This window comes from Talpa occidentalis, unplaced genomic scaffold (genome assembly GCF_014898055.3).
Source record: "Talpa occidentalis isolate TD23 unplaced genomic scaffold, MPIMG_talOcc4v2.1 talOcc4.3, whole genome shotgun sequence".
In the NCBI taxonomy this organism is placed as follows: domain Eukaryota; kingdom Metazoa; phylum Chordata; class Mammalia; order Eulipotyphla; family Talpidae; genus Talpa; species Talpa occidentalis.
The window spans coordinates 112905021-112932517 of NW_023603184.1; the positions used below are offsets into that span (position 1 = coordinate 112905021).

Below are 27497 nucleotides of genomic sequence, written 5' to 3' on the forward strand. Positions count from 1 at the left end.
AATTTTCTCAACTTTCTGGCTAAAATAATGATTCTACAAGGTAGGAAATAAATGTGAGAAAAAGCCCAATTCCTTCTTGACTAGGGTTTTCATTTTCTAAGTGTCCCAAAGTAAAAATTCATATGTAACTAATTAGCAATATATTTAAGTTGTCATATTTCCCTTAAGTAATACTAAAAATTGTGTTTCCTTTTTTAAGTTTCCAGTGAGGAAAAGATATCTATTGTTTCTACATTGTCAAGAAAAATATATGAATCAAAGCAGCCTTTTAGAAGCATATATAATAATTCTTCACTTTATCAATTTTGTGAATATCTCACTGAGTCTGTCATTTATCATTTAATTTCAAGCATTTCTGATAGTACTGAAGATGGCAGAGAAAATGAGAAACCCTGGAAAAGCCAAGATACATCATTTAACCAGAGTATTTCAATTGATTCACAAATGTTCAAAAGCAGGTCAATTTCGATAGGAGAAATTGCTTTAAGTATTTCTGAAATAATTACTGAGATCCTCTTTAATAGCAACATTATAGAGGCTGAGATTGCACAGAAAACATTTTCTTTAAAAACAAAGTACATTTACTGCACAGGAATAGCTGTTTCTGACTTTGATGATCTCTTTCAGGATCTCTTAATAGGAGTGATTCATGTATTATCCAAAGAAATAGGGTTAAATCATCACCTTGAAAGTAATGGAATAAAGAAGTCTTTTTCCTTGCTTAAAACCCATAGCATTCCCATTTGCAACAAAACAAATACCACGGGAAGACAGACAGACTCCAAAAATAAGGAATCATCTATACACCGAACTGCTCATCTCATTCAAAAAAACAAATTAAATTATCTGGCAGTTAAGTTAGACAGTTTGGTTGACAGCCTAAAAACTCCTGAATCCAAAGAAGTAGTCAATAAAGTATTTAGTATCGTTTTAGACTTATTTTTACCAGATGAATACCAAGGTGAGTCTATGGATTCTGATAAGAGGGCAAGAACATTTTTCTTATCCTCAGATGATCAACAAAATAGTAGCAGTCTTGAAAATAACCTAGGACTCACCCCAAAGTCTATTTTTCTTCTCAATGTCATATGTGAGAAACTCATTAGAACTCTTTTGGAAAAATGCACGAACAATGTCTTTCTTGATAATGACTCTTTCTTTGATGAAACATCAGCAGAAGAATGTCAACTTCTAAAAAGTTTAGAAGATGAAGAATTGGGTTATTTTAATGGAGCTATGGATTGTGAACAATTTCAAGGAAATTATATGTCAGATCTCTTGGAAAATCTGGCAGATATGGATAAAGATTTATTGTCATCAGACTCTATGCTTACTGTTATTTCTCACAGCTTGGTTAAATCACTGATGGACAAACTATCTCATAGTATACAATTTCCCCAAAGTCCACCTTTTACAAGCAAGCATCTTAAATATAGGACAAGAAAAAGACAATCTAGCTCCATAAAAGCAAAAAGACCAGAGCTAACAGTACAAAGTAAAAGCTCTTTAGGATTCATAAGTGATAACAGTTATGCTTTGACAGGATCCTTAAATAGTCCCAGTGTGGTTCGTTCCAAAATACAAGCACCATTTGGCAAAAAGTATTCAGTGAATTCCCCTTATTTGTCACCTTTGAAAAGGCCAGAAGCAAAAAATATGGATACATTACAAATCAATGATAAGCTCTATCCAGATTACAAGAATACACGTGTTTATTCAGCCATGTTTTTAGAGGAAATAATTTCAGAACTGTTTCTTAATCTTTCTACTTCCCTGTGGAGTCAACATGAACGCATTACTGAGACCCAGCTCAACGAGATGAACATAATATTAATCAACAATGTAGTGGATGAATTTAATAATTCACAAGTCAGTGTTTTAAGGAATGTTGAAGAAAAACTGTGTTTCCCGCCAATCCATAAAGAAACTGTTAGTAGGATTGTTAATTCCATTTACTGTGATGTTTTACAACAATATAAAATGAAAGTGACCTATGGTAAAATTCTGTCACATGACAGTAATTCAATAGTAAAGCAAATAACTAATGGCTTATTGTTAGAGACTTTAGATTACCAGCTCCCAGCCTGCTTCAGAGAAAAGCTCATACCTAGCTCGTATTACCCCCTCAATGCTGAAGTTATATTGAAGAAACTTCAAAATAACCTGAGAGAATTTACTTCCAAAGCCAGGTCTTCAACAGGCTATTGTACCATGTTATCACACTCCTTTTTAGAAGATACCATCAGAAGGCTTTTATCTCAACTCATTCCTCCACCCAGCAAGACTCCCTCTTTGGGAAAACAGTATGTCATGAGTTCAGATACTAATGAAAAGTCCACTTGTATAGTAGATAAGGTTATAGCAGCTATTTCAAAACATAACATTTGGCTCACTATGTATGATAATCAATATCTCTATATAGGTGAAAACCTCCAAAAGATGGTGGATTCTGTTTATAGTAATCTTGTGCAGATGTCAGACTCTATTGTTTCCATACAGAAAAGTATAGTCAGCCAAAGCCCAGTCATGGTTGACAGAATAGCCAGTCTTATTATTCAGGAGATTGTTGAAAATCACCTCCAGCCATTTTTGTTTGGAGGAAGCTTATCTCGTCCAAAAACTCCACTGGATTCAGTATCAACTATGGTTAAACAAATTCTCGGTGAAGTCATTGAATCTCACAGACCCCAGAAACAATCACCCTCAGGCATTTACTCTGATACATTTGTAAGGGAAATTGTTGCCAGACTTCTATCAAAGGTTTTCAGTGCAAAGCACAACACCGAAATTGAAATGGAAAACATGACCCAAAAAATAGTAAACTCAATAAATAGCCATTTTGAAAGAGCTGAAATTAACATTCCAAATGGCAGCACACAACAGTTGTCCCCTTTTGCGGATTCAGATACTGTGGATCACCTTGTTACCACAGTGTACAGAAATGTTTTGAAACAGCATGGACTAGATCCTGATGATGATAAAGATACAAAAGACACCGATGATTTTGTGGAAAAAATTACCAAGTTAGTTACAGCAGCTATTTCAGATTATCTTCTTCACCCACTGCTATCTGGGGATTTGCCAACTTCTTCCTGCTCCATGTCAAGAGCTGAGAATATTGTTCAGGATATCCTAAGTAATATCAGTAAATCTACCAAGCCTGGTCAGAGTTTATCTCCATATAATACATTGCTGCCATACACATTTTTAGAAGACATGGTCAGAATACTATTATCTAAAATCTTTCCATCTACAACTGGTAGTGTTCCAAACAGAGAAACACTGAAAGAGAGATCAAGAGAAAATTTCAATGAAGTTGCTTCAAAACTAATCAGTGATATTAGGATGAAAATTTCCCAACATGAAATTCGATTTTCAAATGATGAAGAAACTAAGTCTATATATTCAGAAGATGAGGTTCAGCATCTTGTTGACTCAGTATTCGAAAATATTTCACAAGACTCTGAATATTCAGAATCAGTTGAGCAAAACATCACAAGCAGTAGTGATACATTTATTGACAGAATAGCAGGCTTTATCATTAAATATATCAGTAAACAACATCTTCAACCATTTGTGGATGGAAAGTCATCATCTTCATCATCCACAAATCTTGACAATGAGGGAGGGCAATGGTTTTATGCCAGTGTTTACTCCTCAACTTTTTTAGAAAATGTGGTCGCTGGGGTTTTAGGTAAAATATTCCACAGGATGATAGGCATTGTACAAACAAAATCAGTAATACATGCAGAAGATGAACTATTTGATAAAGCTGAAAAACTCATACATTTGATAGCAGAGGAATTTTCAAAATCCCAAGTTAAGATTCTTGAAAATGCTGAGGAGCAGTTGTGTTTGCCTCCAGTGGAGAGAGATGTAGTCAAAAACACTATTGACATGGTATACAGCAAAGTTTTACAAGAATATGAAATGGAAATAATGCCTGATAAATATTTTCTAGATGACACTAAGGCATTAGCTGCAAGGATAACTAAAATCATTGTGGCTGAAACTTTTGATTTCCAAATTCATTCAAATCTTACAGAAAAGCTTCCTTTTATACCACATTGCAAACTCAATACTAATGTATTGATAAAGAGAGTTCAATGTGACATTGCAAAATCAAGATTCCGAAGACAGGCTTCAACAATATATACTACTATGTTATCACATACTGATTTGGAAAAAATTGTCACCCAGCTTATATCCCAAATGAGTTCACTGACATCCAATGAAGAAAACTTAGAATCTTCTCAATCAGAGTTAAGTAATGCAGTCATAAAACTGATAAATGAAATCATGTCAATAATTTCAAAGCATGCAATATGTATTACTAAACACGGAAATGAAAAACAAGGTATGATTTCAGAAAAAGAGATCCAGTCTATGGTTGATTCCATTTATGCTGATCTTTCATATTCAAATTTATATCAGTTTCATGCAAAGGATAAAAAAGGTATAAGTAACATACCTGTTTCAAAATTAGCAAGTTTTATAATAAAAGAGATCTTTAACCATCATCTTCAGTCATTTTTATCAGGAGATAAAAAACTCTCTCCACCTGCAATTGATGAAACTTATAAACAGAAAGCAATAGATCCTAAACAAGAAGAATTGTCTTTAATTGTGAACTCGGCCCCCTTTTTGGAAGAAGTAATTTCTGAGCTTTTATGTAAACTTCTTTATTCGTTCTCCCTTAACAGTTTGGCTGCTGAAGACCCAGAAACAGAAAACATCAAAATCGTTGACATTGTTACAACATTAGTAAAATCAATTGTTCTGGAGTTTACCACATCAGAGATTTTAGTTGCAGATAACTTTGATGAAAAAATGTGTTTTTCAGAAACATATAAAGAAATGGTTCAAAAAACAGTCAACATAATTTATGATAAAATATTAGATGAATATAAAGTTCTGACTCAAGTATACAGGGATATACAATGTGATGCTGCTTGTTTTGGAAGGAAAATATATCATTTGATATTGGAAGAAATTTATGATTATCAGGTGCAGTCATTAGTTTCAGGGGGATTAGCATCTTCTTCTTCCTATTCTTTGCCTCAAGCTGATAATATCATCAGAAATGTGCTCAATGTTGTCATGAATGATAGACCTGCCTTGCCTCCCTGTATTACTGTATTGCCTCGCTGTCTTTTAGAAGCTATGATTTACAAACTGCTAATGCATATCTTTCCTTCAACCAACACTGAAAATAAACTAAACGAGGAAGAGGTTTCAGATGATGAGTTTGTGGATGCAGCTTCAAAATTGACTGATGAAATTATCGAAGAAATTTCTGAACATGAGATCCGTCTTGCTACAGCAGAGCAGAATGCAGAAAGTACACAATTAGAAGCAATTGAGAATTTGATTGATTCTATATGTAATAATATTTTGAAAAAATCTGAGTTTCAAGCTGAAGTACAGAAAGATGCAGACAAAAAGGGAGGCTCGTTCCTCAGTAAAATAGCTGGTTTCATTATTAAAGGAATCATGGATCACCATCTGAGGCCATTTTTACATGATGAAGAATCATCTTCAAGAAACTTACCCGATTCTAGCCACATCTCTGCTCTTACTAATACTGATAAGGAAAAAAGACAGCCTTCTCTATATTCAGCTACATTTTTGGAAGATGTAATTGTTGACCTTGTTCATAAATTTTATCCTCTTCCAAGTATTACTAAAGAGACTGAGGAAAAAGAAATGCCAGAGCCAGACATTGTGGGCTTGGCTATAAAGTTTGCAAACTCTCTGATAAGAGAATTTAGGAAAAGTGAAATTAAGGTCCTACCAAATGCCGAAGAGATATTTTCATTTCCACCAATTGATAAAGAGACAATTGATAAGATATCCAATTTTGTATATGATCAGTTTATAGTAAAGTATGGATCCAATGATATTCAGGCAGATGAAAAAAATAACGTTTTTATAGAAATGATTTCCACTTTAGCCCAGAAAGCCATCTCTGCTTTTAAGATTCAAACACTTTTTTCAGGAGACTGGTCTTCCACTTTCTTTTCTTTTCTAAATGCAGATAAAATCACCCAAAGGGTTCAAGACATTCCACAGAAAATTTCTACCCAGATTAACAAATGTTTAAAGGGGAGCCAACTTATTTTACCAGAACAATCATTTGAACAAACTTCTCCAACCTCAGCCCAGAAAAAAGTGTTGGACACTTTGGAAATAGAGGGATGTCCGATGAGTAAAAAGTACAGTTTCGAAACTGAAAAGATATCAATGAAAAAAGGTGCCATCCAAGGTCCGACGGGTACTACTGTAGCTAGTATTACAAAAAACAACATGATTAATTTGTTATCAAGGTCACCTGTAGATATGGCAAATAAAAAGAAAAAGAATGATAAAGTAGAAATTTCAAATAAAAGATATGAGAATATATCAAAAGTTACTTCTCCAACTACTACTGTGAAAAGTAAAGATATTCAGGAGTCAAATTTGACAGGAACACTTGAAAAAAGTAAAATTAAGAAGACAAGTATATCAACTTCAACAGATGAAGAGAAGCCAGGTAATGTGGCACATGCACAATTTCTGGAAGCTACTGATGATTCAGAATATAAGAAAAAAGTGCTTGAACCAGATTCTGAAATACTCAATGAAAAGAAGATTGACAAGAAAAGAACAATTTCATTAAAAAATGACAAGTTCTCTTTGATATCTAATATGAGTAATATAGGGACTATGACAGAGAAAACTTGGGAAACAATCACCCAAATGAGAAACAAAAAGAAAGACTCTCAGACTCAATTAGATAAAAATGAGGAACAAAACACAGATTATGAGGCTGTGCAAATTGTCACTGGAAATATTTATGGCAATGTCTTCAATCTATACTCTTCTCAAGATTCAGATTACTCAAACCTCAAATATAATTCCTCAAGTGATACAGCATGGCATGTAATTCAAGAGGTTGACGAGGACTTTGCCCAGTCTGTTTCAACAAAGGATTTATCCCCTTCAATAAGCCTCCCTGACAAAGAGAATGAGAAAAAAGGACAGAGGTGGGAGCAAGGTGATAAAAAACAGGATGTGGAGAAAAAGCAAATGAATGTCAAAAAGATTAAAAATGAACCAACTAAACCAGAAGGTTCTCAGTACCCACAAAAAAATAAACCTGGGATTTTTCCTGCTAATTTTTTAGAAGATGTCATCACTGAACTGGTTAATAAATTGATCTTTTCCTCCTCACCAAAAACACCAACATGTGATAGATATCAAGATGCAAATAGTGAGGAAAATCAAGCTCAGCTCTATAACACAGCTATGAAACTTACTAATTCACTGTTGAAAGAGCTTTCCAATGCTCAAATTAAGGTATTTAGGCCAGAAAGGGAAAATCCGTTTTCTCCACCTGTAGGTAAAGTGTCACCAATCCCTAACGAAAGTGCAAAGCATAAAGAATCAACTATAGATGATGCATCTTCCAGCATAAAGAAAAAAACTGTGGATAAAATGCCAATTATGCATAAAATGCCTGAAAAACCCTCTTCAAATAAAATACCTTTCCTAGATAAAGTACCACTGATCAATAAAGCAATGGTCAACAAAGTTGTTCATGCCTCTGTGTGCAATATTTTGAAAAAACACAGATCTCAAGATTCCATTTGTAAGAATATACACAGTAATGGAGACAAATTAGCAAGACAACTAACTAGTTCAGTGATAACTGAAATTTTTCAACATCAGCTTAATCTGATAGTTTGTGATGAAGTTCCAGCTTCAGCATGTTTGCCTTTGGAATCTAAAGACATTGTTAAAAAAGTCCAAAAGGTGGCTCAAACAGCCAGCAAAGAATGTCAAACATCATCGCCATATACCATCATGCTGACTCATGAGTTTTTAGAGAATGTAATTTCTGCTCTTTTATCTAAAATTTTCTCAACCGAGTCCAACACTGAAGTGGAAATATCTCTGGGCAACTTGTTCACAGAACTGGATTTTCTTCAAATGAAATTAATCAGTATAATTAAAACTGAGATCTCCAAAGATGAAGATATGATAATACAGTATGTGGAATCCTTACATCCCAATGATGATGAAATTATTCAACTAGTGGTTTATTCTATTTATGAGAATCTCTTATCACAGTTTGGGTCACAAGAGATCATAAAAGACTGTGTATCCAGTGGATGCAGAATCCTTTCAGAAGCCATAGTTGACTTAGTTTTACGAGAAGTGGCTGGAAATCAACTGCAGAATTATTTTTCTGGAGAGCTAACTCCAAATCAGTGTGCGGAAATTGACAGTGTTGTTGAAAATATTCTTAACGATGTTGTCCAAAGTGCTGATGCTCCCCAGGTTCAACCATCTCATGCTCACACACTGGCTTATAACATAGTAGAAGAAATTGCTGTAAAATTTTTATCAAAGCTCTTATCTATATTTCCAAATGTAGAGAAGGAAAGAACTGACTCTCTAGAAACTGAAATGCAAAACATAACCTCAAAAATATTAAATTCAATACAAGACTTTATCTCTAAAAGTAAGATTAAACTTGTACCATCAGCCAAGGAATTGCCTACTATACATTCAGCTGACAATGCAACTATTGAAAAGGTTGTTAATTCTGTGTATACCAATATTTTAAAGCACTCTGGCTCACAAACTTCTGTACTTAAAGATTTAATGGGCAAGAGTAATGTCCTCTCTGATATAATAGGTTTTTTAATGGTGAAGGAAATTTCAAATTCTGAATTTCAACCTCAAGTAGAGGAAGAAGTACCAAGTTCAGAATTAGTTCTAGAAACTGTCAAAGTTATGAAAAAAGTGATCAAAATACTTGATGAATTTCACTCCCAGGGTAAATCTTCATCCATAAAAGGTTCTATGTTAGATGCCACTTTTTTAGAAGAAGCATTAGCCTTATTTTTGGCTAAAATAGTGAAGTTGCCAAGTGCCTCAAGCAAAGATGAAAAACCCTTATCAAAGCCTGAATTAAACAGGATTGCTTCACAACTGACAAAATCTGTGACAGCTGAAATATCTAAAAGTAATATTAATCTTTTTGCTGCTGACTCTGAAGAACACCTTTTACAACCAGAAAGTATAGAAATGGTTTCTCAGGTCATTGATTCTATTTATAGTACCATATTGCAACAATCTGGAACCCAGGAAGAACTTTATTATGATATAAAAGATTCAAACAAAGTCTTCCCCCAAAAAGTAGCTAGTTTAATTCTTAATGAAGTTACTAATATTCCAGTAGAGAGAGTGAATTCAAATGTTGATCTTTTTAGTGATCTAAACATTAATAGAATTGTTCAGAAGGCAGAAGAGCATGCTGATAAAATGTCTCCTGAATCAGAGAACATGTCGAATAAAACTTTAATGGAAGAAAAACTTCCAATAAAAATAGTTCCACATGTTGGGCAAAAACCAATCAAAATAGACCCAGACATTATCTCAGAACACTTAGCAGTAATTTCTATAAAAACTAAACCTCTTGAGAATCTTAAGATGGAGTGTTTAAGAAATACTGGACACAGCATAGCAGAACTGAGAAAAGCATCAATAAGTGGGGAACATTACTTCTCACCAGGCCTATCTAATATAAACAAAATGCAGAGAGAGAGACGCATATCACTGAATAAGTTGGGACGACTGGATGTAAAACCCTTCGAGGTAAGTGAATAGACAATACCCAAAAAAGAAAAAGAGTGATTCCTTCCCTGTAATAGATATATAGAAAAACATTTTTTGATGTTACTGCCCAGCTCAATCCATGAATTGGTTACCCCAGTTCATCTATACAGTCAGATGATTGACTAGAACTTGCCATATCTATTTTGTTCACTCTTAAGACTTTAGGCTAGCTTTCCTAATGTCAGTTTAAGCTGGCATTATATTTTCAATAACGAGACTATATGGATATAACCTTAAGAGTAAAATCAGATTAAAATTACAATCTTTATTTGAAGATTTAAAAGAAACAAAACCTCATAACTCCTTTAGTTCTTATGCTATTGAATATGTAAAGGATTTTAAAAGGGCCAATTAACAGACTGTCAGTTTTAGGAGAGTACAGTGGTAACATTCTTGTTTTCTTTTAGCAACATTTCTCAACAAACTCTAGACTGCAAACTCTTAGATTATATTTGTTTATTATTTCAGTTTAATTATTTTAGCCTTACTCAATTTCTTTTTTTTTAAAGATTGATTTATTTATACAGGAACTGGGGTACAGTCAGAGGCACGGGAGGGTGAGAGAATTCACCAGAGACAGAGTGGAGAGCAGAACAGGCAGATGGACCAAAGACACTGCTGAGGAGATCAGCATGCCAGGCAGGAGAAGTCTGCTGCACCGTGTGGGTTTCTCCTGGGCCAGCTGGGCACTCGCGCTTCAGAGGCTGCACACAGCTTCACTGCACGGCGCTCAATCTGCTGTGCCACTGGGGAGGCCCCTTACTCATCTTCTAAAAGAAGTACCCAGTTTCCTTCCTCTTCTATCCTTGTTCTAGACCCAGCTATCCTAATGCTACCATTTTTATAAACCCATCTTTTATTTTCATAGATCTACATTTGCCCTGAAGCTCTATACTTGGGCTCCAAATGTATTGAATGATATATTGCTACAAGGAAACTTTTCCATGAGGGAAAAGGAGTTTTCAGACCAATACAGTTTGCTCCACACATTTTGGCTTTTATCAATGCTCTTTGTACTGATTGTGTTCGTTCATAAGAGGATTGAGTGTGCTTAGGGATATAATCTTTGGCCTGGCCCATGAACAAAGTTTAATGGAATCATTCTACTTGGAGCATAAACTTAGAGTTTTCTCCACTGAACTATGATTGAGGACTGGTAAATACATTAATTATTGCCTTATGTTCATGCCCAATTGCTGAGATTATCATGGGATGAGACAATAATTTAACCTCCTTCTAAATCTTCTGAATCAGAATATGGTCCTCTCCAGCTCCAAAATGCCCTCTATATACAAGAGCTCTTATAATTGCATTAGTGTGTGACTTGGTCTTCATTCACTTGCAAATATTTCCTTGGAAGTAAAACATGTTTGAAAAGATAGAATACTCAAAATAAATTTTTAATTATCTGTGGAAACATCTATCATAAGGATTACTCTTAGTGGCCAGCTCTCTTAGGTTATTAATAGCCCACAGAAAGCTGGAAGAGAACATGTAAACCAAAGCAATTAGGGCCTCCCTGGTGGCAAAAGGGGTTAAGTCTCAGCACTATGAAGCTATCGGCAGCCACTGCAGCATGAGTTCAATCCCCAGCCAGGGAGTAATTCACATAGCGCAGCAAACCTCTCCTGTCTCGCCCACTGTTCCCCTCAGCAGTGTATTTCAGTAGATTTGCCTGTTCTGCTCCCTACTCGGTCTCTAATGAATCCTCTCACTTCTCCACACCTCTGGCCTACACCCTAGCTATTGTATGCATAAATAAATAGTTTTGTTTTTAATTACCTCAATCCTGTTAAAGAAAAGCCACCCTAAAAACTAAAATCAAATAAGGAAGAAAAATATAGAGAACTTTTATAAGACATATTTGTACCAAAATGGATACCAATGTTATCTATTTATTGTATAGGAACAGAGAAGAGACAGAATTGCAGATTAGATGAGAAAACTTAGAAAATTGTTGTCTCCACCTCAGGGCTTTATTTGTTGTTTTGTTTTCCCAGCCCATTAGGCATGTACATATTAAATTATATATATTAACAAATTGTAAAGCCACATAGGAAGATTCTGGAATTTCTAAATTTCCTCTATTAGCATAGAAAACCAAAATTTATTATGTTTAATTTCTTAAGGGAGCTGTTCGTATATTTTCTTTTATTTATTTATTTATTAAGGATTTATTTATTTATTTGTTTGTTTGTTTATTTATTTATTTATACAAGCACTGGGTACAGTCAGAAGCGCGGGAGGGTGAGAGAATTCACCAGAGCCAGAGCAGGGAGCAGAGCAGGCAGAAGGACCAAAGTACACTGCTGAGGGGAGCAGCAGGCGGCAGGAGAGGTCTGCGCGCCATGTGGGACCCTCCTCAGGTGGCCGGGGAGCAGCCAGGGATCGAATCATGCTGCAGAGGCTGCAGGCAGCTTCGCAATCCAGCGCTCAACTGTTGTGCCACTGGGGGGGCCCTCGTATATTTTCTTTCTACAGAAGACATTGTTTATGGTACCATTATTTGAAAGATTGATTTAGAATGTTAGAAAGGGATATTGAGGTCTATGATTAACTCATATCAATTTTGAGGTTGTGTGGTAACTCAATGGATACAGAAATAGGAAAATTCTACTATTTAATTATAGCTGTCTTTACACACTGAAAATGGAAAGTGAGAATTTAGTAGGGAGGAGAAAGAAAATGGAAGATACATGTTTTGAAGTTTCCCATGGAAAATATGTTCTAAGTATCTGGAACGGAAGGATAGGTTTAAAGATCCAAAGACCTTCAATTTTAGGTACTCATCATTTTTTAAAATTTATGATCAGGCAATGCTCTGCTTTTTATCTATATTTAAGTTTCTCAATGATGATCTATCTAGGAGTTCACAAAAATAGATTAGCAATCTACCAGTACAACCTTTTAAGGTAAATAAAAAATCAAAATGTTATGATGCAGCAAAATATGGTTAAAGTGAAAAAAAGAAGGAAAAGAAACATGTTAGACCTCCCTTTACACCTTGGATTAATTATGATAGATTAATATGTACTCTAAATGGAAATAGGCAGTGGCAAATACATATTTCTTACATATTTCTTATAGATATCCTATTATATATTTCTTATAGTTTTTGTTTTTCCTTTTTAAAATATTGCTAACAAAGTAATTAGCATTTGAAGACAATATTTAAGGTCAAACTGGAAATCATACTGAAATAGTAGGGATAAGAAAATGTAGTTATTTGTTTTTAATATTCATTGTACATTAAATTCCAGGCTGCTTGCAGAAATTCATTTCAAAATGTAAGAAAGCCTGATATTACCAGAGTAGAACTTTTAAAAGATGTTCGCAACAAAGAAGAGCTGATTATTCGACTAGTAGCTCATGATATTGAACAAGACATAGAAAATAAAAGAATAGAGGAAATTGATGAAGAAGAAGTTATTTTAAGAGAGATTACAAAAGAAGAATTGGAAAAACCCGAATCTCAAATGAAAGAGACTACAAGCCCAGTAGGAAGCAAAGTTGCTTCTCCCAAGCCAATAATATGCACGAGCAACCTGAGAAAAATTTTGTCACTAAGCAAATGTTGTCAACCAACATCCAGTGCACATATTGAAAGTATCGAAGCAACCTCAAGTCATACACTAGAACTTAAGGAGAGACAAATTAAAAGAGCTGCTGCTAAGCTTCCCATGACCAGATGCTCAACAACCTTCACTGAAACAGATTCACGTAGGGAGAAAAAGTCACAGCAAAAGGTCAGTGAAAAACATGGCTGTTAGTGACTGATATCTATGGAAAGTGTAGAGATGCTCTGAAATTCTGTCCAAGGATGAACATTAATGAGTTAGAAAAGAATACTATAATATAGTTTCAGTCTCCTCCTAAGTCTATTAGTAATTCTAGTTCAAGAGAAACCTCCTAAGTCTATTAGTAATTTGTGTTTTGGCTGGTAAATACCAATAGGATATTTTGTGTAGAAAAGTTTTTCAAATAAGATAGCACCAGAATGTGGAATGAAGTAGAAATACAGAAAGATACAAACAAACTCAGGTGATCTACAGTTGATTCAGATAGTCCTGATTCTCATTTAATTGCTATGTGACTTTTGGGGAAATTACATAACCAACTCTTAAGTCACTTAACCAACTTGTCCTATAAACAAGTTAGTGACAACATTTTAAAAATCACCCTTGAGATTATACCATACCACACTATCATCATAAATACAACTCTTATCTTTAAATGGTGGACTGTCTTTCACAGACACTTTTGGCTGATCCTGTCAAAAAATCTGTTTCAAAACATGTTTTTGGAAAGTGTATGACTCCCGGGTTAGCCCAAAAGCTGTGAAGAAAAAGAAATGCAACTCTGTTCAGTTCAAAAGCCCAACCAGTAAGTCATCTCAACAAATGATCTCTTTGTTAGAGAGCTAAGTGTGATGACAAGATGAAATCTACAGAATAGTTTTCTTGAGCCTCATAGAGAAAGCACTGGCTTTATAGAAAAGTTATTTCTCAAGATTCTAACAGATTCACAATAAAGTTATTTTCATAAAAGGTATGGTCAAGAAATCACACATAATTTCTGAGCAAACAGATCAGAGCATCTGACTAAGATAATTGACGTGTAAAACTTCAGAGTTAGCTAGCATTGTAGTTCTGTTCTTTTTGAACTCAGCAAAACGTGATTCAAAATATTTGTTAAATGCAAATGGAAAACCACATACTTCTAACATTGTACTCATTTTCTCTTTAAAATCTTTTCAAACTCCAATATTATAATATAGATCATCTTCATTAAGTCACTTCCAAAAAATTATATTGGAAAAAGATTTTAATTTGAATTATTGGGTTCATTCATCCTTTTTCTTAAAACTTTTTCTTATTGGGCCTCCCCTGGTGGTGCAGTGGTTGAGCGCTGGGCTGCGAAGTTGCCCGCAGCCTCTGCAGTGCCGGTTCGATCCCCAGCCACTGGCAAGGGTCCCACATGGTGCGACAGACCTCTCCTGCCACCCGCTGCTCCCCTCAGCAGTGTATTTCGTCAGTCTGGCTGTTCTGTTCCCTGCTCTGGCTCTGGTGAATTCTCTCACCCTCCTGCACTTCTGACTGTACCCAGTGCTTAAATAAATAAATCTTTTAAAAAAAATTTTTTTTTCTTACTATAGTGTAGGGTACAGAACATGCCGATAAGGTGAGAAAGTACATATCAAATTCAGCTTTATGTGATACCTGATTTGCATTTTTCCAGAAAGAAGAAAAGAATATTGCTGAACCAACACATTACCTCATACACAGAATTATGAGTTCATCATCATACAACCAAGAAGATCTGATTTCATCTGCCGGGTACATGAAATTAAAACAATATAGAATATAATCTGAGATGACAGCAAAGTTTATAGGAAGAATAGGGTTCCTGGTAAAACTATGATTGGGAACGTATTCAGTTCTAGACCTTCTCTCACTTCCTATTCTTCCTCAAATCTCTCCATTCTGGATACTACACAAATTTTCCCCTTTGCACCTGATTCCCCATTTCCAGTTTACTACTATCTATAATCTATATCTATAACTATAACTATATATATAACTATAACTATATCTATAACTATAACCTATATCTATATCTATAACCTATATCTATAACAGCAGTGTCTTAGGTTAAGAATTTGCTAATGTATTTATTATTTTTCTTGTAATCTGGAAGATAGACATTGGGTCAAAATAGTACCTGTGCTATCAACCCAAAGAGTTCCTTATTAACTCTTTTAAGTGGTTAAATGTTTCAGCCTGCATAACTGCTTATAAAATCAATCCAAAGAGAGGGGGCAGTGTAAACTGGAACATTCAACGATGAATTCTAAAAAGTATGGAGTTTTATGTGAGACTGGAAGGACAGGCAGCATTTGCATAAGGAGAAGATAATCCAAGTTTACAAGTCTACTGTAGCAGCAAAGTCTGCATTTTGTGGCATTTATAGAGGAGAGAGGAACAAATGGCATTGTATACTTAAAATGTAATTAACAAATATATCTAGAATAACTAGAACTTGTCAAATTGTTCTTAAGTTTATAAGGTATTCAGAACCTGGAAACAGCATTTCCTATTATGGGAGAGGCAATGAATATAAGGAGAAAATTCTATCTGATTACATTTTTTTTCTAGGCATCATGATGAGATTGTTTCTTTTTGACACACACTATTTCTGACCTATCTGTAACTCTGCTTAAAAGTTATTTTAACATGTATATGATAGTATAATTAAGTAGCAAAATGAAACACATGAAATTTTGCCATTTATAACAACATGGTTAGACATTGAGGGAGTATACTAAGTGAAATACATCAGAAGGAAAAAGACAAATGCCATATGATTTCATTCATTCATTTGTGGAATATAAAGAACAAAGCAATGAACAAATAAAATAGAAACTTTTAGACCCTGGCAACAGAATGGTGTGTTCCAGAGGGGAAATTGGGGAACAGATATAGGGGATTAAATGGTCGGTGATGGAGGATGACTGGACATTTCTGGGGAGTGTGATGTGCTTTACACTTCCTGAGGTGAGAAACTGTATACCTGAAACTATACAGTGCTACCAATTAAAAAGAAATGGGTTATAAGAGAGTATTATCAACAATTATATGGCAACTAATTGGATAACCTAGAGGACTATGGAAATATTCTGAGAAATACATAACCTATCAGACTGAATCATAAGACACAGAAAACCTGAACAGAATTATAACTAGTAAGAGATTGAATCAGTAATCAAAAACCTCCTAATAAACACTCAGGAACAGGTGATTTCACTGGTGAATTCTAGCAAACATTTAACAGATAACTAACACTAACCCTCCTCAAACATTTGCAAAAACTTGGAGGAGGGAATACTCATGAGACCAGAACTACTTTGATACAAAAGCTAGACAAAGATGCTACAAAAAACAAACAAAAAAACACACTGATTATCACTGATGAATATTGATGCAAAAGTCTTCAACAAAATACTAGCAACTGTATACTAAAAATACTAAAAGCAACAGTGCACTTGACAGTATATTAAAATTATTATAATCTATGAATAAGTAGTATTTATCAAAAACTACATGGAAATGTCATCATAGGAAAACAAATCAATGTAAAGCAACATATTAACAGGATGAAGGAGAAAATCATATTCTTACCTTAATAGATTCAGAAAATCATTTGACAACATTCAGTACTCTTTCGTTGCACTCAACAAAGCAGGAGTATAAAGGAATTATCTTGAAAGAATAAAAGAAATATGGAAAACCTGCAATTAACATTGTACTCAGATGAAAGCCTGAAGGTTTTTCCCTGTAATATCAGGAAAAAAACACGGTTCCCCACACACCATACTTTTATTCAACACAGTACTGGAAGCCCTAGCCAGAGCAACTAGGCAAGACAAAAAGGAATTCAAATCAAGGAAGTAAAATGTCCATTCAAAACAATGTTATCATTTTCAAAAATCATATCCATTGATGTAAAATTGACTTACAATTATGTATTTTAGGTGACTAGGTTTGTACCTCTATAAATGTATGTAATCATAGCACACCCATCAACAAAGCACCAACAATCTACTTCCATAGTCATTGGAGGCCCCCTACAGATTCCACACAAAAAAGGAAGAAAAAAAAAACTTTCAGTACTAAAAAATGAATCATCAGAGTTGTTGGATACAAAAACAACACACAAAAAAATTATTGCATTTCCACATTAACAATAAACAATCCAAAAATGTAGTTAAATTTTATTTGTACTAGTATTAAAAAGAATAAAACACTTAATCATAAACTTAACCAGGAGGGTAAAAATATGAACTCTGAAAACTACAAAACATTCTTGAAAGAAATTCAAGACATAAATGGAAAAACATTGAAGACTTAACATTGTTAGGATGTCAATACTACTCAAAGTATTCTATAGGTTAAATGTAATCCTTTTAAAAATACTGCTATTTTTTGCAAAAATAGAAAAATCTATTTAAAATTCATATAGTATTTCAAGGGATTTGTGCTTCAAAGGACAGAGCAAGAAGTTAATCTATGGAATGAGAGCAAATACTTGCAAATCATATACATGATAAGATATTACAATCTAGACTATGTAAAGATTACCTATTATTCAACAACAGAAAAGCAAACAACCTGATTGAAATTTGGGCAAAGGACTTGGATATTTCTCCAAATATGATATACATGTGGGCAATAAGCACTTAAAAAGATGCTTTAATTATTTGGGAAATGTGAAGGAAATGCAACTGAGAAGCTATTCCACACCCATTAGAATAGTTATCACTTTAGAAAGTCAGAAATAACAAGTTTCATTAAGAATGTAAAGGAGGGCCTCCTCGGTAGCGCAGCGGTTGAGCGCTGGGTTGCGAAGCTGCCCGCAGCCTCTGCAGTGCTGTTTCGATCCCCGGCCACCGGGCGAGGGTCTCACATGGCACGCAGACCTCTCCTGCTGGCCTGCTGCTCCCCTCAGCAGTGTACTTCCGTCCTTCTGCCTGTTCTGCTCCCGGCTCTGGCTCTGGTGAATTCTCTCACCCTCCCGCGCTTCTGACTGTACCCAGTGCTTGTATAAATAAATAAAATAAATCTTAAAAAAAAAAAAGAAGAATGTAAAGGAATTGGACCCTTGTACATTGGTGGTAGAAATTTGAAATGATTCAGTTGCTGTGGAAAAGAGTGTGATATAATATTTTCTCAGAAACTTAAAATACAGTTATATGATTAGCAATTCCATTTATGGATATATACACAAAAGAATTGAAAACAAAGACTTGAACAGATACTTGTACACTCATGTTTACAGCATCACTATTCACACTAGCCAGATCCTGGAATCAACCCAAGAGTCTAAGATGGATAAATAAACTGTTGTATATACTTCAACAGACTATTATTCAGCCTTAAAAAGGAAGGAAATTCTGGTTCAGGATACACCATGGATGAACACTATAGACATTACATGGTAAATGCAAACTTTCTAGAGAAGTTTTCTAGAGAAAACTTTCTAGAAAACTAACTAGAGAAGAAATGTTACATGATTGCAATTAAATAAGACACCTAGGGTAGTCAAATTGTAAAGTCAAAAAGAATAATAGTGTGGTTCCAGGGGCTGGAGAGCTAGGGAAGTGGAATGTTGATATTTAATGGGTACAGAGTTTCAGTTGAGGAAGATGAAATGTTTCTGCAACTGGATGGTGGTAATAATTACACATTGATATGAATGTACTGAAATATTATATACATGCAGATGGTAAATTTTGTAGTATGTATATATATTCAATGAGAAAAGTTTAAGTGGAAAAAAGCAAATTTAGAAATAATTTTCATTCAATTTGGAAACTCAAGATACAATATTTCAGGTTTATTTTTATGTAAAAAATGACTGACAGGTTTTTCTTTACCTTAATAATTTCTACATTCATTCATTAAATACACAAAAAATAAAATGTACTTTTTCTTTTGTTTTAGTGAGACTGAAGACCATAGCCCAGATGCAAGTGCTAAAATATTAGAAGGTTGGACTTACTGTTTTTCTTAATTTTAATTAGAAAGTATTCTAAGAAAACTTTGTTTACTGCTTTGATGCAATTTTCAGCTGTCAAACCTAAAGCTGATACTGTTTTTTTTTTCCTTGTCATTTTATCTATTTATATAAAATGATCCAGTACTATATCACTCAGGTCTTAAAATGAGCCAGCTAGTCTGCCTTGCGCTTATTACCAAAATTTTATTAATGATTTTGGTCAAGCAGATGGTGGGTATTAAGAATTTACATTTACATCTCTGAGAAATAACCATAAATATCGGTGTACCATACAGTAGTTTATATCTGAAACAGAACCTATGATAATAGGTTTTAGCAATTTCTCAGAGAATTTATCTTTCCTTTGTGCTTAGCTCTACTAAAATGTACTCAAAAAGTGCTTTTAGAACTAATTTCTAGTTCCCTCTCTCCTCCAACAGAAAGTTCCCAGGAACAAAAGCCAGAGAGTTCAAACAGCTTTAAGGTAAGATGGTCTCACTCATAGCAAAAATTTAGAAAACCTCCATAAGTATGGGACCAGGAAAAAAACTAATTATAATAAAGTGAAAATCAAAATCAACAAGCAACTATAAACCAGAGACACACTACGGCGGGGAGAGGAGGAAGTAGGATCAAAACAAAAGGGATAGGAATTGTATGAGGACTATAACCAAGATGAAAATGCATACATTGTGCAAAAATTAAAAATGATGCAAAAATATAATATTAATAATAATAATAAATATTTAAAAGCAAAAAAAAAAACAAACTACTAGCTCCTATATATATACGGAGTCTAGCTGAATAGCGTAGTTTTCAATGTCAAATCAGGGACTTGTTGTTACATTGTGGGGGACATCAGGAAGGATTTTTTTTTTCACAATTCAGATCTCTAACCCTGGCTGATACCTGTCCCTAGTACCCCAAATCTCCCTCGATAAAAATTCTCTCCTTTGGCTTAAGTCATCATTTCTTGTTTAAGTGTACAGAATAAGCTCCTCTTTACCCCAGCACCTAAATAAAATTCTACCCCTTAACTCTTTTACTGCAGTGTTTGGATAAAACCTCAGAAGGAATGAGTCAATTGAACATGTCAAGGGCAGGAAGACTCAAGGGAGGCACTTGCTACAGGCAGGAAGGGTATAAAATGGAGGATAGTGGCTTGCAGGATATGAATTGATTCCATCTACTTTTCTGCCCTCCTCAGGACTGTTTAAAAGACAGTTTCCCAAAAGTCCTAACTACTGCCAGTATAAGCTCAAGGAACTTTCCTCTTCCCAAATTCTCTTACAATATTTCTAATGAGTACTGATGCTACACATCCTCTTTCGTGTTTTTATCACATTGTTTCTAATTAAATTAAATTTAATTAATTAATTAGATTAAATTAAATGTGGAAATTTAATTCCACATTTAAGTGTCTCTCCCCAACCCCATAAACATACAATTCATCTATTATCCAGTTATTTCTCACCATCAGAATAATTTTCAAAGCCATATATTACAATTCATATGGAAGGCAGCTTTTGCTAAATTTTTAATAGTTGAGTTAGTGCCCCATTCAAATTTAACCTCATTTATGAATATTAATGTCTAATTGGCAACCTAACACTTCATGTACGCCACACATTGTAAGTAAAATCATATGACAAAAAGGGAGCAACAGACCTACGAGTCGAAGGACTTGATGACTGCCATTCCTTGCACCAAGCTAAATTCCTGACTAATCTGGACCTACTTAACCTTTGTTCTTACCCTTTTCTGCTGTTTTTTCCAAAGTTAGTAGGCATTCCAGGCCCAAAGAAATTAGAGAAAACACATTTTATCCTATTTATCTCACTGGTAACAACTATTAAGGACACTGAAAAATAAACAAAAGCAAGAGTTCGGATAAAGAAAACAAAACTAAAAGAATAGCCAATACCATTATGAGTTTCCTGTTATTTTTTTTCTCCCCTATCTCCTAGCTTAGATTCGGGGCAGTTCAAATCTGGGAATTAAATAGAGGGAATGGGCAGAATTAAACTACAGGGAAACTGTTGCACTCGTACCAGAATTGGGAAGTTGTTCACGTGGATTGGAAACTGAGTGATGGGGGAAGGAATGCCAATTTACTTCTTTTTCCTCCTCTGGTGGTCTTGCCTCAAGTGAGGCAAGTTTCAGTTAAACTGGTTACTGAGGTACTTAAAACTGGGAGAAAATTTTTCTCTCTGACCAAAGTAATAAAGAAAAGGCCTTCTGTAATCTTAAGAATATTCAAAGTAAACCTGCTAATTTTTTCTCTGATCTCCTTGTCACTTTGACCTGCACATAGATGGAGGCATGTGATATGTGAGACAACACCCATGGAAGGCTAGAGTGCAACATTTTTGCCACAAAACCAGAAAATGGGGCTGCCATGAGCTGGAGACATTTCAAGAAATCAGAGGGTGGGGATCTCAAAAGTGATCCCCTACAAATCTGTTTGAATAGTTTCTCCGAAGATGCGTATTCATGGAACTGACATAAAGTTATAAAGACAAAGTGTTTGAAGATCTTTAGTCTCATAGATGTACTCATCCAAAAAAAAAAAAAAAAGAAAAGAAAGCAAAACATTGAAAACTGAATATACATTTAAACCACAGCCATAGAAGGCAGAACAGATGAGTGGTCTGAAACTAAGTGGGTTAATAACCTACTTAAGCAAACAAACAAGCAAGCAAAAAAAGTTCTCATGAGGATTTTAAGAGTTCTTAGAAAATCATAGTTATTTGAAATGCCCAGAATACAATCCAAAATTATATAACATATAAAAAAATAAGACAATGTTTGTAAATGTTAAAGGAAAGGACAAGAGATGCCAACTCCAATGTTGCAAAAATTTTGAAACTTTCAGACAAAAATTTTAGTGATTATAACAAGGTTGCATGAAGTAATACCAAATACTAGCATCTAATGTAAAGATGGATATTTTCAGCAGAACATAGGTATATCTGCTCAGCTTAGACATGGTAGCATCCCTGCATTAGAGTCAGGTGGGCATTCTAACTCTTTTAAATATAAATACCTGCCTCAGCCACGGGGATTTCAATTGGTATAGGATCTAGAGAGTCATATTATTAAAAAAAAAAAAAACTCCACAGATAACTCTATTGTATAATCATTTATGAATATCAGTACTTTAGATCGACTGCTACATTTTATACCTGAGATATGCTGTTTGAAATCTTCATACACAGACTGACTCAAATGCTCCTGTGGGAACTATAGTAAAACCCATCATAATACCTACACATAATACACTTTATTTTTTATGTATTTAGTCCCTCATTGATTTTCACGTTTTTTAAAAAATGCTAGCATTATAAAATACCTACAATGAAGTCCAGGTACCTGCCCCAGACTACTTTGTACCTTTTGGGAAAACTGCTGCATCTGTAATTGAAAGAGAGGATAAAGGCCTACAAAGTAAAGCCAGTAACTGCTACACATTCCCTATTCTACTAGCCCACACAACCATTCCATCTTATTGTCTAGAGCCCCAAATTTCTAGAATTTCCTTTAAGTAAATTGAGGTTTGGTAGTAAACATCCATTTTCCTTCTGCCCTTAAATCTACTTTTGAAAAAGAATGCATAACTATTATTCATTTCAATTTAGCCAAAGAAGGAAGGGGAGAGACAGAGCTATCACCTTCATGTGACTTAAATTTGACTACTTGATCATCATTTAATTGTAGCCATGGCTCATATCTATGACAGGGGTAAATCCCAGATATTTGGCAAAAAGTATAACCTGAATAATTCTTTAAGAATGCAGGGCGCAGGTTGTTACTGATGTAAAGATGAAACAATAGTTGTATTACACCCCTACAGCCCAACAAAAGACTAAGTTACTGTTTTGCTTTGTCGTGGCAGTTTATCACCATCTTTGAAGGAAACAAGAACGTTGTTGATGGTGCGTATCCCTCGAAAGACATAGTTTCAGGTACAAAATACTATGTTATTAACAGCTAGTATAATAAAATTCTCAATTACATAATTTTGAATTAATGTTTTGATCATTTACCCTCTCAAAATAAATAGTACCTCCTAATATTATTGAAATTCATTATTAATATGGCATTCAAACACTATTCCTGTAATTGTTATGTAACAATTTCCAGCATGTTATGCAATTCTCTTACCTTAACCTCACACCAGAGGTGTAATAGATAATGAAATAACATTTATCATAAACCAGCTAGCCCCGTTTTATGAACATAGAAAAGTGGGCATCATTAGCAGCTGAATGGCTGCTGTGTTTTACAATTCAGGTCTCAGCATTTTCCAAAAGACAGTGGAGAGGAAGGTTTCATACGAAAATTTCCAAGCTTTAAATATTATCAAATAATCACAACTTGTATTTATACCTTATTGCATCAATCACAAAGCATGCCTCAGCCTTAGCCTCAGCCTCAGGGAATTCTCAGCCTCAAAATTCTGTATTTACATGTAAAATAACCATTTTGTTCAATTAAAATATATTTTCTAAAAGCCCATGTGTATAACTGGTACAGAGAAATGAATCCAAGTGAAAACTCTTTTATTATCTAGAGTCTTACCTCACATAACCAAAAAAAACCTCACTTAACATCAGTCAGCTATATTATATATATATATATAGTCAACTTAAAATATCTCCCCAAACAGGTAATGAGAAATAGTACTAGAACTCGACAGTCGCACTGTATAGAGTTTAAAATTACTTTCCCTTGTGAGTTCAACCCATCAGTTTTCTGAAGTTTTCTGGTAGAAACAGAAGGTCATTCTTTGCACACCTAACTAGGGAGCTTCAGAGTGCAGCGGGCATAACGATGAGCTGTGAGTCCGAATGCCAGGACCTCTTTCCCAGCGTGGCCATTTTATACTCATCTGATCTTAGATACAACTATTTGACCTTGCCAACATGCAGCATCCAGAAATGGAGATCGTATTCTTCCTGTTTCTTTCACAGAAGTACTAGAAGCACCAAATTAAAAGAATCTTTGCTGATTTAAATTGTTTTTCAATCCCATGAAGTATTTTATAAATGTCAATTTCTAAACTCTAATGTTGCCATATGAGTATTTCAGTTACAATTTATAATAAATAGTAATATTTATTTTCTGCTTTATCCATAGAAACTCCCAAGCCTCGTGGTGCCAAACATGGACCTAAAATGCTGGTGAAGGTATCTTCAGCTCTGTCAAAGGTGTTTTCTCGAAGTAACTCCAATGTTTCCAAATCTCGCTCACCACCTCACCAGGATAAGCTCTGAATCTTCTATACCTAAGATAACTATGCTTGATCTTCTATACCTAAGATAACTATGCTTGCTTCCCTTAGAAAATAAAATGGTTTTTAAAACATTCCAATGTCCTTTAAGATATTTTTCATAATACTGCTCAAAAAATTTAAGAGTATTAAGAGAAATAAAGTATAAATGAGACCCTTTTCTTTTATACTTTTAGATCCTTCTCTTTTATACTTTTATATCATTCATCTGGGTAAGAGGAGGGTTTGCTCAATGGTTTTGGTAAGCATTTGGGTATGAGAAGATGTTTAGTGCTAGTATTCACTGTGTGCCATAAGAAGGAATAAAGAGGTATTCATGGGATGCCAGTTAGCTCTCAAGAACCTCCCGAAAAATAACCTGTATTTTCCCTATTAAATTTTTAGCACTATTTTTTCCAAACTAGTAAGAAAATAGAGATGAAACACACTGAATTCAGTGAAGTAGCTATGAACCTCATAGATCCACTGTTAAAGACATGTATTTATACCAGATATTAAGTAATCAATTTTTCCCACCTTGAGTTTCATCAAATCATAAAATATCCCCAAGTAGGACCTCCCCTGGTGGCGCAGGCGTTGAGCACAGCGCTGTAGCTGTGAAGTTCTCTGCAGCCTCTGCAGCATGGGTTCAATCCTGGCTGGCCAGGAAGCAACCCACACGGCGAAGCAGACCTCTCCCGTCTGGCCCACTGCCCCCCTCAGCAGTGTGTTTCGTCAGTCTGCCTGTTCTGTTCCCTGCTCTGTCTCTGGTGAGTCCTCTCACCCTCCAGGGCATCTGGCCTGTGCCCGGGATCTTGTACAAATATAGGGTAAATGGTTTTCAGGCTCTTCTGCCCTCCCACCATTAGGATTGCCCTATCTGATGGGGCACCTGCAGTTGTTACATTGTTGCTAACTGACTTGTTTACTTCTGTGGGCCATGGGAGGAGTTTTGAGAGTCCATCACCAAGAGAAGAAGCAGGAGAGAGGCATTAGAGAGAGAAAGGGAGAAAGAAGTCCAGAGTGAAGACTTGCAGGGGGCTTGGAGGCCTGAGGGCCTCCTGGTCCCCCTGCACCCCTGCCTGCCATTTATCTGGTTGCTGCTCTATGTAACAGCTCAATAAAAGCCTGAGAAACCCACTGAGGGCTCCAAGACTCTCCTTCACCCATCTGCTGGATCAGAAAACCTGCCCAGTGGCCATCCTGCCCATACAATAAATAAATAAATAAATTTAAAATAAAATATTCCCAAGCAAAAGAACTAGTTATGTATACAAAATAATCTTGAAGTAATTACTGTAGATGAAATATTATATATGTATAACCTTGACTACTATGAAAAATAAATGCCACCAATATACAGATCTTTGATTATTAAAGTTATCATTTACATAATATTTTACATGAATATAGACCAGTCATAAGAACATTAAAAAGCAGAAAAACTAACTAGCTAGCTATTTTCTTTTATCTATTATGATAGATTAAAACATTTTTCAAAATCAGTTAAACTTTTGGCTGTGTGGTATGGCTCTAACCTCAGCATTATTTACCTCTAAAATCTAAGGATCTTGATTAAAATGTTCAAAAGGGGAACCAAGCAGCAAAGAATGGCAAACATCACCATTATCTACCCGAAAGCCGAGTCACAAATTTTAGAAAATGGGATATCTAAAATCTTGACAGTAACCTGTACTAAACAGAAACACCTATTATTTTTTATTTACAATATTGGATTTCCTTTAATGAAATTCTCAATGAGGTTATAACATGAATTTACAAAGAAAAAAGATGTGATTATATAGAATTTTTAGAAACCATTGATTATGAAGTCATTCAACTAGTAAATTGGTCTATTGATAATAATCTCATAACTTGTACTTGATCACAAAGATCATAAACAATCAGGTAATACAGACCTTTACAAATATTACAGTTAATATTTAATGACAAATATTTTCAATTCAAAACTATTTTTGTAAAGACTAATTTTACCATTGTGTATTAATTGACAGTGTTGTTAAAAGCAATCCTACAGAGGTCATCCTAACATTGTTCCTCAATCTTTGATATTACATACGTTTAAGTTGTCTTTAAACTTAAAAGACCAGTCTACTATATTTTCTATCAAAGATTTTATCCAGATATTCAAAAGTTGATAAGAAAATAAACATCTATAACAATGTGATTTAAAAGCATTCTGGTTCACAAAAATTCACATATCAAATACTTAATTGAAAAAAAAAAGGATGCATTTCATCCACATCTATAGTGGATGAAATTTCTAGAGGCTACATTAGTCTTTGAACTACAGATCCTGAAGAATGCCATCTGAGTCCATTAAGTATTGAAATTATTTTTAGGTTGATTCTGTTGTACTAAAATAGGGTTGGCAGATCCTTTTTATTTGAAAAGCTAGATAACAAGTTTTCAGGGCATATCACTATCAAAATTACTGTATCTTTTCATCACAAAAAAAGTCACATACATTACATGAACAACTGAATGTGACTGTCATTCAATGAATATTTATGAACAATAACATTTTGAATTTTAAGTTTTCACATCACAAAATATTATTTGATTATTTTTCAGGGATTTAAATATTTCATACTATTTCTTAATTTTCAGTCTGTTAAGAAATAGATGGCATTTCAGATTTTGCCCATGGGAAGCAGTTTACGAAATACTGCATATGAACATATGACGTCCAAAATTAGCCAGAATTAGTTGATTATGCCAGAAATGGCATAGGATATTTCTTTTAAAATTAATTTTACTAGTGAGGTTACATATTTTACTACAAAAAATGACGAAAGTTAAAATTTTCACTTCCTTAGTGATTTGTTACTGAATACATTGCTGAGAAGGTACATGAGCGTTCTTCTAAAATAGGCCTTGAGTCAGAAAAAAGAAAAGTTAGATCTAGATTTAGAAGTTGATTAGAATTTAGACATTGAAAAGTTAGATACAGATCCAGAACATGTGGTGTATATACACTATG

At 34.5% G+C, this 27497-nt stretch overlaps 1 protein-coding gene across 1 annotated transcript in view; it reads left to right on the forward strand.

Annotated features, from left to right (window-relative positions):
* FSIP2 (fibrous sheath interacting protein 2) overlaps positions 1-24606 on the forward strand; it is a 66930-nt gene extending 42324 nt beyond the window's left edge. Inside the window, 7 exon segments of the mRNA XM_054699911.1 lie at positions 200-9645; positions 12927-13412; positions 14905-15002; positions 19167-19213; positions 19662-19705; positions 23117-23186; positions 24361-24606. Coding sequence (XP_054555886.1) covers positions 200-9645; positions 12927-13412; positions 14905-15002; positions 19167-19213; positions 19662-19705; positions 23117-23186; positions 24361-24497 — 10328 coding nt within the window. The 3' untranslated portion in view covers positions 24498-24606.
* Positions 24607-27497: the final 2891 nt, after the last annotated feature.